This window comes from Macrobrachium rosenbergii, chromosome 30 (genome assembly GCF_040412425.1).
Source record: "Macrobrachium rosenbergii isolate ZJJX-2024 chromosome 30, ASM4041242v1, whole genome shotgun sequence".
NCBI lineage: Eukaryota > Metazoa > Arthropoda > Malacostraca > Decapoda > Palaemonidae > Macrobrachium > Macrobrachium rosenbergii.
Genome location: NC_089770.1, coordinates 33,684,865 through 33,698,566, shown reverse-complemented (window position 1 = coordinate 33,698,566; position 13,702 = coordinate 33,684,865). Strand labels below are relative to the sequence as shown.

The following is a 13,702-nucleotide window of genomic DNA, read 5'->3' as shown; positions in this document are numbered from 1 at the left end:
ATTTTTATTTTCTCCTCCATCCTGACATGGGTACATTTCGCCCACTGTCAGGGTTTGACAGATCTGCTCATCAGAGAAGTAAGACTAGTTAATGCGAACACATTGGAAGGTAATGTAGAGATCCATTCACTGTCAACAATTTTACAATATCTGATTTTTACAGGAATAGAAATCATACGGTTTTTTTAACTAATTCTGGAGTCACCCTCAATGAGATCATTTTAACATTATTGTTTTATTTATTTCATTGAGCTGTATATTTTATCAACACCCTCTCTGCTGTTGCCTTCCAAAGTCTTTCCTGTTTCTTCTCTTGTTTGAGGGAATAATCATTCAAGTCTACTTCCTTTTCGTGCCATTTCTTTCTGTCAGATTTGTCAGGGAGGCAAATTAGAGACAGTGTGTTATCTGGTTGATTACAAAAACAACGCCTTCCCATGGACTTGATCTTCTTCATTCTCTCTGCTCTTCCATCATCACTGTCTTTCCTGCCCCAGTTGATGTGGGAGGGGGGTAATCCTGCTTGGAGCCTGGTTTTGCCCTGCTCGGTATACTGGCTCTACCATGTGGCCCGCTTGACTGCAGGAATTGAATTTTTCCAAACTACTTTATGGTAACCTTAAAGCTTCTTCTTGCTATAAACTCTCATTTGTTCCACTGTCTTTATATTCATCGTTGATTATATCGAATGTGTTTTTTTTTTATTTTCTATTGGATAGGATTTTTTGCTTTTAATTCACTAAGGGAATATTACATTTACTATATCGTATTTCCACTAAATTCTCTTCCAACTAATTATTTCAAGTATTTCGTTACTCCAGAGCAGATGGATTTATATTTGATGACCTCCAGGAGAAAATGTGTTTGACACATGCAGACTGTCACCAAAGCAGCTTTTGTTATTTCTGGAGGTTTTCATACTAATCATAGCAGGTCAGCCCTAGTATTATATTGTCCACTTCTGATTGTCACCAGCTGAAGATTCAGCTCACCATTATTCTAGCAATGAACTGAATTGAGTGATCGCAGATATTCCAGCCTCTAGGGAAGGACATGATAGTGGTTTCATCAGAAGGATTGAGCTCCAGGAAAACTAAATCCTATTTGATGACCCCATCTTAACCACAGGTGGTTCTCCTTTTAACAATTTTGTAAGTTTCCTCTAGGACTCTGTACATGCTATTTACTTTACAGGGCATCTCAATTCTCATTCCAATGAGGTGCTACATTGTCACATGCAAGCTTATACCAGGAGTCCTAAGTGCTCATACTGTGGACGATATTCACATTAGTTTTGTTGATGCAGATTGTCATCAGTTACAAAGGATCTGTACTGATCCTTTCAAGCAACAGGCAAGATTGCCTTCGTTTTAATGACATGCATTGATGTTTCTGTGTATATGTTTATTTATTGGTTAAGAAATCTCTAATTGTTATTTTATCAACTCGTTTTCTCTTGTGATCACATGCATATGGAGAAATTTCTTGTACAGAATCTAGGCTCGCAGATGAATGACATTTGAGGCGTTGTCTACGTGAATAATGACTTCTTACTTTAAATCAAATCATCGAAATGAAACCAAGTCATTTCCAATTTCATTTCAGGAATGAAAAACCTTCAGCAGAGGCAAGATGAGATACTGGCTAGGATGAGGGGTAAGTAAGGCAGAAGAAATTGACATACTGCTATTTCCAAGTTCTGATTATTGAACTTTACAGTTCTTGTAACCCTTGATAAGTATTTCTTACCTTCCATGCAAAGTATCTGGTCTAACTTTTGGAGATAACTGTAACAGTGTATTTTAATTTTCACCCAACTGACTTCACTGAAAGGTTTACCAATTATTCCCTACTCTCCTTTCAGGATATGAGGAACTTTTGCAGAAAATTCCAGGTAGGTTTAAGGTATTGAATCTATGTGAAAGGACTTGAAAATCCTTGAGAAAATAAATTGTAGTGATATTCTCCTTCTTGCATGGGAGTGTAATAACTCCCTGGGAATAATTGTTCATGGCAAACATAAGTGTATTCATCAATATTATGGCAAGAAAATGTTTACCAGTTTTGTGATGTATATTCTCAGATATTACCATGTATATTATACTGTAGTTTCTTACTAATAACGCAATTATCAACGAAAATTGTGAGGAGTATACACACACACACACACACACACACATAAACTCTTCATCTTGAGTACATCCTATGTGTTTCAGAGGTCCTTGGAAGGAAGGACTTGGAATTCTTGAAAAACATATCATCAGCGGGTACGTTTTTATCTGAAAGGGATTTTACACAATTCTTAATCTATGATCTACTGTGTTTGTAATATATCCCTATGCCAGGAGTGAAAAATAAATGTCACCAAGTTTTATATTAAATTGCTGATTTAGCACTACAATACAGGACTTTGATATTACTTGAACATATTACATGCAAAAATCTGAATAGGATTTAAAGTGCATAAGAGTGACGCGGGATTATCTTTCCTTCCGGGAGAACAAGAACTGGAATCTTTCCTTCACCAGGAAATATCTGGGGTCATCTCTTTGTTAGAGACTGGAGGAACAGTTCGGTAAAACTTATGCTCTAAAAAAGGAAAATACAATTCTTACATGTCAGCACATATTCTTAGATACCCGAATTGAATGACACTGAAATGTTTCTATCCCGATCCATTATCGGTCATGATGGTGCTTCATTTACTCATCTTTCTATGTGAGTTTTGTCTTCAGGAATGTGTGGAATGACTACTTTGTAACTCCAATATAACTTTTCCCTCAGATAAGTGCTCAGAGGGAAGCTATTGCAGCGACGGTTTTGTACGGAATGGTGAGCGCTGTGAAGGTGAGAGAGAATTTAGACTCATCACGTTTTTTCTTTCTTCATCCGTTCTTCCACACTTTGCATAAACCCATTGTTTACCACTAGAAGAAATTATCATTTTGCTCATATTGCCTTTCTTTCCTCACTGTCCCTTTTTATGCATCTTTTCCACAAGTAAAGAGTCACTCTAATCCCATTTCCCTTTGTCACTGTAGCAGTCAGGGGCTGCTAGGTTGCAGGTCTAGGCTGCTTGCTGTAGAATGAATGCGCCCATAGGGGAAATCCGGGAACTTATTCTGGCTGACATCCCGCAATCAGTATAAATGCTAAGGACAAAAGGGCAAAAGCTTACATAACAAAGTCGTAGAGGAACATTTTGAATCCGTTTATCTATTTCACAAGGAATCTGGACATCATTTTGAGAAAACAAATACTAATATGCAGGGTGTGAATAATGTCTAGGTTTTGTGAGGCGGTTTCTGATTAACTCGACGTCAACAGTCGCTGGTAAACCGAACTTCCTCATTGTGCAGTTTTCAGAGTACTTACTCACTCCTTCATAATCAGAGAAACAATAGGACACTTTGGGTGATGTAGCCATAGATCTTGTATCAGATCTTATTATGGATCTTTCCCCTTTCATAGTTAACCCTTGTCCATCTGATGACCTTTCAGTAGCAAATGGAAACTCTTTCTATAATAGGATCAAATAGGTAGAATCCAAGTCACTGTTCCATCTGCCTTTCCTGTTTCAAAGAACATTTGTCCTTCCGTAATATAGAAATCTTAGCTAATATTATGACGGTTATGATTTCGTAATTATCTGTCATGCAAATTTAAAGATTTAATTTGTTTTTATCCAGCATACTCTTAATTCCATGTCCCTATGCAGGGTTTAAAAAAATTACAAGCCCTCTTTGTCTCCTGAAATGACTTTACTTGCCCTATCTCAGAACAAACAAGACCATTCTGCAATGCCTCTTTTCTCAAAACTATTCATTTACTCCCGAACAGACATCGACGAGTGCGCCCAAGGGATGGCTGAGTGCAGCCCCCATGCAACATGCAGGAACTCCATTGGGAGTTACAGGTGCTCTTGCAACCCGCCTTTCGAGGGAGATGGACGAACCTGTGGTAAGGGAAGATGAACCCTTGTCTTTTTTAGTCTTTCCCAACAGGGTAAAAATCTGTGAACAAAGTCAGCAGAAAAGAGCTAAATTGTTTCAGTTTACTTTGTTATAACATCACCTACTTCCTTATCTTTCATAATTCAGCTCATGAAAGCTCAGCGCTAATGTCATTCGGGGTCATTTTGACTCTTATGTAACCCTCCTCTTTACTGGAACCTCCTCTTCCTTCCAGAGTTCTCGTGCAAAAGCCCGGCCAAGGTCATCGAGGGTCTGGGATGCATAAAGTTTGAAGGAAGGGGTACCTGGCAGCAGGTAAACGCCACCTGCCAGCAGGCAGGGTGGCGTCTCCTCCAGGAATTCGACGTAGGGCTTTTGCAGCAAGCTGACTGGGCTTTTCCAATTCAAGGTAAGTTACTTCCTGACATAAATCTAAAAATAATACTTATCAACAGAGAGAGAGAGAGAGAGAGAGAGAGAGAGAGAGAGAGAGAGAGAGAGAGAGAGAGAGAGAGAGAGGCAACAATTCAAGAGTGTTATCAGTCAGCAATCATCTAAGAAATATTTTCACAAGATATTCCAGAAATTATGATAAAGCTTATATTTCTAACATATTTACCGTAACTGTTCGTAATGTTTTGATGCATTGACTAAGTTTTCTTTGTTTTGATAATTTTTCTTTAATTCTATAATTTCAAAGGCCAATGGATTGGGGTGTATGAAGGGAAATGGCAGGAGAGTGGAGTCCCTGTAGAAGAAGAGCTTTGGGTGCCAGGTAAACAAAGAGACACTTCGAAGCCTTGTAGCCACATTGGATGGGATTCTGGTTCTTCTTCGTACAAAGTGAGTCGATATGATTGTTCATATAAGGGCTGGGGTCTCTGCCAGGCTGTCTTCTAATTAACAGAAGTCAACATTCGGTTGATTCTGAATGTGATGCAGAACCCTGAACCATTCTTAGGTTGATGAAAAATGACTTTGTGATTTCCCTTATAGTGAATAATGTCTGTAGGACCCTTTCTTCCTTCCTAACTCTCGATCCTCTCAGATAATGACATTGTTTTGCTGAGGATGAGAACTATGATATTGTTAGATACATATATGTTATAATATTCATTCTGTTACATTCTGTTTTAAGTTTTCCTGGCTTACTTAGTCTGTTGAACGTCATTGATGCTGTTCTGTATGAACCTCCAAGAATTTTATTCTTGAGCTTTGCAAAAAGCTATTTCGTAGGGATAAATATAACCTTTATTATACACATTATGATTATGGGATATGTTTAACATAAAATGGAATTGTTATTCTCTATGTACCATTTCAACAATATATGCAATCTAAGCACTTGTTCTTTTACTGAAACCTTTTTTATATATTTAGAATGTCTTTAAATGAATAAAAAGAAATGAACAAAGAGAATCAGAAATGAAAAAAAAATGTAAAAATGAAAGAACTTTTTAAAAACAGCTGTGAAAGCATGAGAAGAAACAGATGCTGATGAAGGGAAAGAGGTGGAAACTAAAAGAAGTGGAACTTAGGAATTTCAGAATAACATTGGTAACATTAAACATTGTGAGAAGAGATCAAATACCAACGCTAATAACTTAGAAGCATGAAAAAAGTAGAGAAAATATGGCTGACTGAAAATGTGAGATATCTTATTGTAAATAAAACTCTGCAACTTGTTTTTTTTTTCCTTTCTTCTTCTTCTTCTTCTTCTTCTTCTTCTTCTTCTTCTTCTTCTTCTTCTTCTTCTTCTGACAATGACACATGGAGGAATGACAAAGTTCCTGACGGATAAATGATTTTGGTCAACGTCTTTTGCTTCTTAACCTTTTTACCTTTCGAACTTCCCCTCCCGTCTGTCTCTGGGAGACAGACGAGAGACAGACCCCGCTGAATGTGCTCTGTCCATGTCCTTTTCGTCACCACGCAAGTGCTATTAGACACTTGACACGGCTGATTTCATTTAGTTTTAATGAGAGTGTTTTGCATTGAGCGTTCTTGATACCGTGTCTGCAGAGGAAATTCTCCTCCCTTCTGCGTCAAATACTTTTCTCTTAGCCTCGTATAGCGCAGTTATATATAATTATATATATATATATATATATATATATATATATATATATATATATATATATATATATATATATATAGAGATAGAGAGAGAGAGAGAGAGAGAGAGAGAGAGAGAGAGAGAGAGAGAGAGAGAGAAGTTTTTCTCCAAATCAGGAAAATTCTGGAAATGGACGAGAGAAAGACGAGAACAATGAGAAATAACACGAATGAAACTGAACAAATGGCTTATCGAGTGAGGTAAACACAACCACGTCACTCATGATTTCTGTTCATCAAAGGTGCAGATAACACGGCCTCACCCAACGGCTGCTACGGAGCCAGTCAGTTACTGAGCTATTGTACACCCCTCCCAGCGGTTGTTCACACATACATACATACACAGGAACTCAAGCACGTAAGTACACACAGGAGAACGCACGTACACAGCTGTACGTGTGTACGAACGCACACAAAACCGGTTTTAGATCTTATGACACTTCATATTTTTAATCGGAGACTGGCCACGATAAGGCTGTCCCTGAATTTAGCGGGAATCTCTCTCTCTCTCTCTCTCTCTCTCTCTCTCTCTCTCTCTCTCTCTCTCTCTCTCTCTTCTGTTTCTCGCTTTAGTGTTATAATTAGAAACGCTCGCCCTGCTTACCTTGTATCAAATTATTATATTATTTTTCACTGTAACAGACATTAAAACATTTAGTGGGTGCTTAAAGAACCTTTGCTTGCAAAAAAAAGAGAAATATTTTTCTGACAGATATTTTAGACGAGTTTTATAATCTTGCGAGAAACACTAGCTGCTTATAACCAGGGTCTTCTGAGTCCGTCACAAACAGCTGAGGAATTATTGTTTATTATTCCAATGCAAAGCATTTACCACTCTCTTACTAAGTTTAAACTATACTTCCGTCATACACAGAGAGGGAGGAAGTGGCTGAGAGAGACACACACAGACGAAAGAGACTGAGAGAGAGAGAGAGAGAGAGAGAGAGAGAGAGAGAGAGAGAGAGATGTACGGACAGGCGCAGCAAGTGGGAGAGAGAGACAGATAAATAGGGACGTGGTAGAAGAGAGAGAGAGATAGAGAGAGAGAGAGAGAGAGAGAGAGAGAGAGAGACAGGAGAAGAGACAGATAAATAGGGTGGTAGAAAGAGAGAGAGAGAGAGAGAGAGAGAGAGAGAGAGAGACGCGTGGTAGAAAGAGAGAGAGAGAGAAGGGTATGTGCAAAGAGAGAGAGATGTGCAGGAGAGGAGAGAAGAGGAGAGAGAGAGAGACGCGTGGTAGAAAGACAGAGTGAGTGAAGGGACAAGAGAGACAGAGACAACAGAAGAGAGAGAGAGAGAGAGAAGAGAGGAGAGAGAGGGAGAGAGAGGAGGAGGGGGAGAAAGAGATTGATTAGAGAGAGAGAGAGAGGAGAGAGATACATTACTATTTAGAGAGAGATACGGACAGGCGTAGCAAGAGGAGAGAGAGAGAGAGCTTTGACAAATTCGCGAGAGAGAGAGAGAGAGATTGAGAGAGAGAGAGAGAGACAGACAGACAGACAGACAGACAGACAGAGAGAAAGAGAGAGGCAGGGACGCTAATAAATAGAAAAGAACAATTCCTTTCCATTGAGCAAGAGACACTTCCACTTGTCCTTGAAATGGTCGAAGTTACAAGAGGAGCTGATGAGTAACCAAAAACAAATGAATAATAAAAAAAAAAAAAGATAGAAAGAGCGTCATTATAGGATATTGAAGAATGAAGTTGAAGTTGATGAGTAGTGACGGATATACATACATACATACATACATACATACATACATACATACATATATATATATATATATATATATATATATATATATATATATATATATATATATATATATATATATATATATATATATATGTATATATATATATATATGTGTGTGTGTGTGTGTGTGTGTGTGTGTTTTATCCTTCCCCCGACTTCTTCCATAGCAAGAATCCTAAATCTCAATTCAAGTCAACACCGTCATCCCTGCTCATCGAAGTCCATGTGGTAATGTCAGTTTTCCTCTCCTCTCTCTCTCTCTCTCTCTCTCTCTCTCTCTCTCTCTCTCTCTCTCTCTCTCTCTCTCTCTCTCTCTCTCATGTCATAGCTCGAATTAGATCAAGGCTAGACGAAACTCATGTTCTTCCAAAATACACTTTTTATTCCCAAGCTTAACATGACAAAACAAAAGCAAAATTAAAGAACAGAAGGTCAAAGACTGTCCTTAACTTCTGGCAAAAAGTAAATGAAAAATCAGACTCTCGGACTGGTAAATACATTTTGACACCAATCAATCACATTTCCCAAAACTAAGTCAAAGTCTGTCATGACCGAAACGCAGTTATATGTCAGAAATTCCCTTAACACGTGACCACTAACAAATCCATCAGAAACAAAAGGTCACCTTTAAAATAAAGCACAAAGACATATGAATGCATAAATGGGAGAATTCCCATGTTGCTAAAATCACCCAACACATCCCAAAGGTTATGCATGGTAAATATGCAAGACAATAAAGAGGGAAAAAAATATTCAGTAATTAAATGTCAATGAAACCAACTGAATACACAATTAACTCAATGTCCAATCGGGCATTTTAAAATGAAAAGATCACTTCTCGCCTTTACTAGCAAAGTCTAGCGCCCTCAACTAGGCAGCACATTCACCAGCTCAAGTTACTGCCCGAATCCCTCATCTGTACTCGAGATCGCAATTTATTCCCCAGCAATGACCCCCTTTCGGGTGGACTTACGAATGCACTCATAATTCTAGAACATTCTCCCACCACTCCCTCGCGACATGGAGTCTCGTGACACGATACAGGTCAATAGGTCAACACTCTGGTCTACTAGAGGTACCTAGATTTCCAAGACCCAAATTCCTTCCGCTCATCGCGAGAACGACGGTTTACAAACAGCCTGGTCTGCGCTGACACAAGTGTTCATCTCGCCCCAAGGTTTCTTAAACATGCTTGACACTGTCTCACATTCCATCAAGGGTCGTATGACATACATTTCAACGCTCCATAACTATATGCTATTTGTGCTATAGAACTGTCATTATATATATATATATATATATATATATATATATATATATATATATATATATATATATATATATATATATATATACTTTATACCTTCCTGAGTACAAAACCTTTAAAGTCATTTTTATACTCATGAATATCATTTTAAGTAAACATCTCTAACCGTGGTGAAAAAAATGTACGTGCGCTTAACGTTACTTGGTCAAAAAACCGCTAAAAGCCCTACGTAACAACACCACAAGGCTCCCTTTGCGGTTTCTAAATTACTAACGAAGATAACACGCTAGTATCATTAATGATCAATACCACAATTAAGTACTTTTACTTACTGAGCAGTCCCTATAGCCATGAACTCAGATCATGAGTTGCTGTGAGACACAACGAGAAGTACGCGCCACTAGATATCACGTCTACTCTCAAAAGTTGAGTCAAGAAGCTGTCCGCTCCGTCCGCATTCGGGTTTTATTGGAGAAAAAGAGGCAAGTTATACAATAACCACGAACTCAGAACAGACTTACAAAGTTTACATGAACATAAAACCTTTAAGATAATTCTCAAGTTCGTTATCAAAAATAAATTCCAAATATAATATTGCGCAATTTCAACGTATTGGTTAAATGCAGTAAATGAACTGGTGGTGTGTGACAATACAACCTTGGGCGACGCCACGCCCATACAGTGCACGCACATACGCATACACGCCCATAGAGGTTGCGATCAGAGGGCGGGGGAACAACTACCCTTCCTTTCCCCTCTCCCGAACTCTTGACCTCGGTTAATGGCCTCTCTGGCGAGAGGTTCAAACAAGATCTGATAACACCTTCAACTATTACTATACTTGGTGCAATGCATTCACTAAGAGTTATTTCATATATAAAAATGAATTATTATAACTAAAACAGTACTCTAGACTTCATGCTAGAATCATAGTAAAAATCAGGCAAAATGATGTCAGAGTGTCATTCTCGAATTAGATGTGGTTCTTTCACCTTTATTATGACATGCAATAGAGACGTAAATATTTCTCCAAAATACATAAGCATGCGAATATATTTGGATCCCACATGAATACAGACACGAATACAGTAACATAATTCTTGTCTGTCGATTACCTGACAGACGGCAATTCACAACGAAAAATCAAATCAATATTTTCTTATGAGACAGATGATCCTAATAACTCTACAGTAAGAGATAGGTCGCATAGAAACAAGCAAATACACAAAAGCATCAGAAAAAAAAATTGTTGTGAGGAGAATTTCTCACACTAACATTGAAATCTTTTAGGCTCTCTCTCTCTCTCTCTCTCTCTCTCTCTCTCTCTCTCTCTCTCTCTCTCTCTGTTTACTAAACAGAATTGTGTACAGATGTCTGGGTAAGGAGTCACTAGTGGACCCAGAAAAATTTCATGGGCCCACCAACCAATTTTCATATTATACATACACACGTATATATATATATATATATATATATATATATATATATATATATATATATATATATATATATATATATATATATACACTAGCGTTGATGTTTCAAAGTGATTTCCTTTCTGTTCTGCGGATGTCTCGTAACAAGGTCACGAGTTAAAGGAAGCTTTGACAGACATGTTGACTTCAGGCACTGTGGACAGTTCTGACATTTTCGTTTGAGGAGAATTAGATTAGTTAAAGCCAGTGCTTAATTTTGCTCTGTTTGAAGTTAGGGCTTGTATTACCCGTTACTTCGCTTAATCCCATTTATCCATTCATTACATTAGACTTATTGAATAAAACTGTATTGTTGTAGTTGGGGAGTCTCTTTCGAGAACCTAGCTAAGTCTTAGGTATATATGAGAGAATGGGCAGAGTCAGTGATAGAAAACGTGAGATCCCTTCCCAAGGGTTAAGATGATGGGCGGAGGTAAGTTACCCTTCCTTTGGTTTTTAGTTTATGCAATGATTATAAGGTTAATTAAAAGTGTAAAAGAGGAAGTATAATTATTTAAAGTTTTTAGCATATTATGTTAAATAACACATAAAATGGTACATTTACGTGGTTTTTCTTCGTCTTAAACCTGGCAAGTTGGCAATTCTGACTGCCTGATCATTGTGAAAACTGCTCCTCTTGCCGCATATCATCAAATTAACTACCAGCGTTCTGACATAAAAAGAAAAAGAAAAAAGAAAGCATTGCATAGAAACAGAAATTGAGTGTGGTCACAATTTCTAATCGTCATATGACGAGGGAACTGAAAGTGTATTTTGGTATTAGGATAAGGAAACAACAACTCTGTATTTATAGAATGAAAAGAGCCGTGTCATACTGAGACTTCCTAGACCTAAAAATATGTTCTTGTAACTCCCACAAAGGCTGCAGTTGAGGGATCACACAACGAATGGCATTGGTGAGGTTATATAGTTGAATGAGATCGCTTATGTGACTCTTCACTCTTTCTAGGCAAATTTGGATTACGGCTCAGCCGTTTAACCGGACATCCTAATTGAATAACATGAAATTTCAATCATTAAACTATTATTCTTTAACAACCCACTGGTCTTATTCAATATCATGAAGAAATAATCTGATATTAAAAGCCGTAAGCCTATTCAATTATCAGATTTACTGTATTCTCCGCTAGGTCATGCGTCACGTGATGATATCACCCTTGCCTTTCAATGTAAACGGCTTGTGTGATATCGCCTGTAATTCCTGAATCGGAGGAAATGGCTCTCGAACCGTGATCTCAACCAGACAGGGAAGAACCTTTGTTCTGTAAAATATCTAAAACAAATTCCCCATGAAATTATTCAGTACATAAAATAGAACTGTCCATGGCATTACATTTGCAGAAAGGAAATCCACAAATAAATCAAAATAATGAGGTGTTCCCCAGTTCCTCTGTGCCATTTCCTCCAACAGTGTTTCCCGAGACAGCAACCAAGTAACGATGAGATATAAGCAACAAACAAGGACGTAATGCGAGCTGTCTCGTGGAGGCTGATGACATTTGCATTCTGCTCCTGAATCGCAGCTGTGAGCTGATTTGACTACGATTGTGTCGCTGACGCTCTTTTGGAAAATCCTCATATGCCCTTAAGAGTTGCCTGCAGGTTATGCCAATACTCGTTAAGAAACAATTAATCTTCTATAAAACATATTTGACAGGCATTAAATTCGTAGCTGTGTGAGTTTTCTCTACACCGGATAAACCCGAACAGAGAAGAGAAGTCGGTGCAAAATTTCGTCAAGTCCAGCGCTAAAGTTTCGTTTCGAAATACGAATATGATGTGAGTTTAATTTACTTTCACTGAATAAACTAATTGTACTCATATGGTGATTACAATAACTGATTTTCAGGACTCATTTACAAAGGATGAAAAGCAGTTCATAAAGTCATGGAATAATCAAAATAAAAAGATTGAAGCACAATTACTCAGAATAAAAATATGGCGCAAGTGAGTGATTTAATGATTGATGGCAAGTTATATGGGGCTACAACCACATTTTCAGCAAGTGATATGATCATTTTTAATGCAGACAGCAGGTCCCCATGGCTTCACCGTCTGGTTACGAGGCAATGTTTGTATTCACAGTAAATACCTCGCGAATGTGCTTCAGGCACTGAGGCAGTATGTGTGTTTGTGTGTTTCTGTGATTATATGAAATGAATTTTATTAGTGACAGGTCAAGCTAAAAGTCAGATCACATGTCCTTGTCTCTCAGTACAAGTAAGGTCCTAACAATTGGTAAACCTGCCATTGTCTGTTAAAGAACAAAGCAGCAGATGCTGATCGGGGTCTGCACATTCCAGGTTTGTGAATAACCATCTCAAACTAGAATTTTAGATCTCCATATTAAGTACTGTGAGCACACGGAAATATACGACAATGAGAATTTAGAGCTGGATGTAGATGGGCAAATAGATAAACAAATGTATTCATCAGTAAGCCACGATGTTTAACAGTTAATTAATATTTATTTCCCCATTTTACCATCCGGGGCATCTAGTGTTTGATATTTCTGTCTGTCTGTCTGTCTGTCTGTCTGTCTCTCTCTCTCTCTCTCTCTCTCTCTCTCTCTCTCTCTCTAGATGCTTGTTCGTCCGATAAAGCTGAACTTATTTAAAGTTCTATAATTTTAATAAGTTTTAAGATAACTACTGCAAACTTCATACATATTTCTCCATATGTGATGAGGATTCAGCATTATATGCATTGGATCAAATGGTCAAAGCCATACTTACAGGCCGAAAGTTCAATAATAATTTGATGATGACCACAAATTTTGAACGATACGGGACGGAGTCAAGGTCATACTTATGGGTCAAAGATTAAAGGGGAATTTGTTACCGCTGCTGTATTGTATTGCGCAAACACATTTCAAGAATGTATTTAGTGTGTGTGTGTCTGTATATGTATGTGTTTGTGTGCATTTGTGAGCGTGTGCGTGTAAGTTTATGCGCATGTGGAAACGAGAGAGAGAGAGAGAGAAACATGGGATAGAGTTTAACTGACATTACGTTGAATACTATGTAGCAGATTTCTTCCAAACTCAAAAAGAAGTTATGAGTTTGTGAAGGCGTTTTAATACTTTTATTCTTGCTTAGGATTCGGCGTCAGCATT

General features: G+C 37.9%; 1 protein-coding gene and 1 long non-coding RNA gene across 3 annotated transcripts in view; one reads left to right on the top strand and one right to left on the bottom strand.

The window, feature by feature from the left end:
• LOC136855167 (sushi, von Willebrand factor type A, EGF and pentraxin domain-containing protein 1-like) overlaps positions 1-5,297 on the top strand; it is a 5,340-nt gene extending 43 nt beyond the window's left edge. The window contains exons 1-7 of one of the 2 annotated variants that reach the window (XM_067132079.1): positions 1-109; positions 1,606-1,656; positions 1,865-1,894; positions 2,785-2,847; positions 3,841-3,960; positions 4,189-4,362; positions 4,654-5,297. The exon at positions 1-109 is cut by the window's left edge and continues 43 nt beyond it. In XM_067132079.1, the coding sequence (XP_066988180.1) occupies positions 1-109; positions 1,606-1,656; positions 1,865-1,894; positions 2,785-2,847; positions 3,841-3,960; positions 4,189-4,362; positions 4,654-4,853 (747 nt within the window). In that variant the 3' untranslated portion in view covers positions 4,854-5,297. The remainder of the gene's footprint in view (positions 110-1,605; positions 1,657-1,864; positions 1,895-2,784; positions 2,848-3,840; positions 3,961-4,188; positions 4,363-4,653) is intronic. The other variant, XM_067132080.1, reaches the window with a different exon arrangement.
• LOC136855171 (uncharacterized) overlaps positions 1-9,532 on the bottom strand; it is a 34,833-nt gene extending 25,301 nt beyond the window's left edge. The window contains exon 1 of the long non-coding RNA XR_010857939.1: positions 9,424-9,532. This is a non-coding gene — a long non-coding RNA (uncharacterized lncRNA). The remainder of the gene's footprint in view (positions 1-9,423) is intronic.
• Between the last annotated feature and the right edge of the window lie 4,170 nt (positions 9,533-13,702).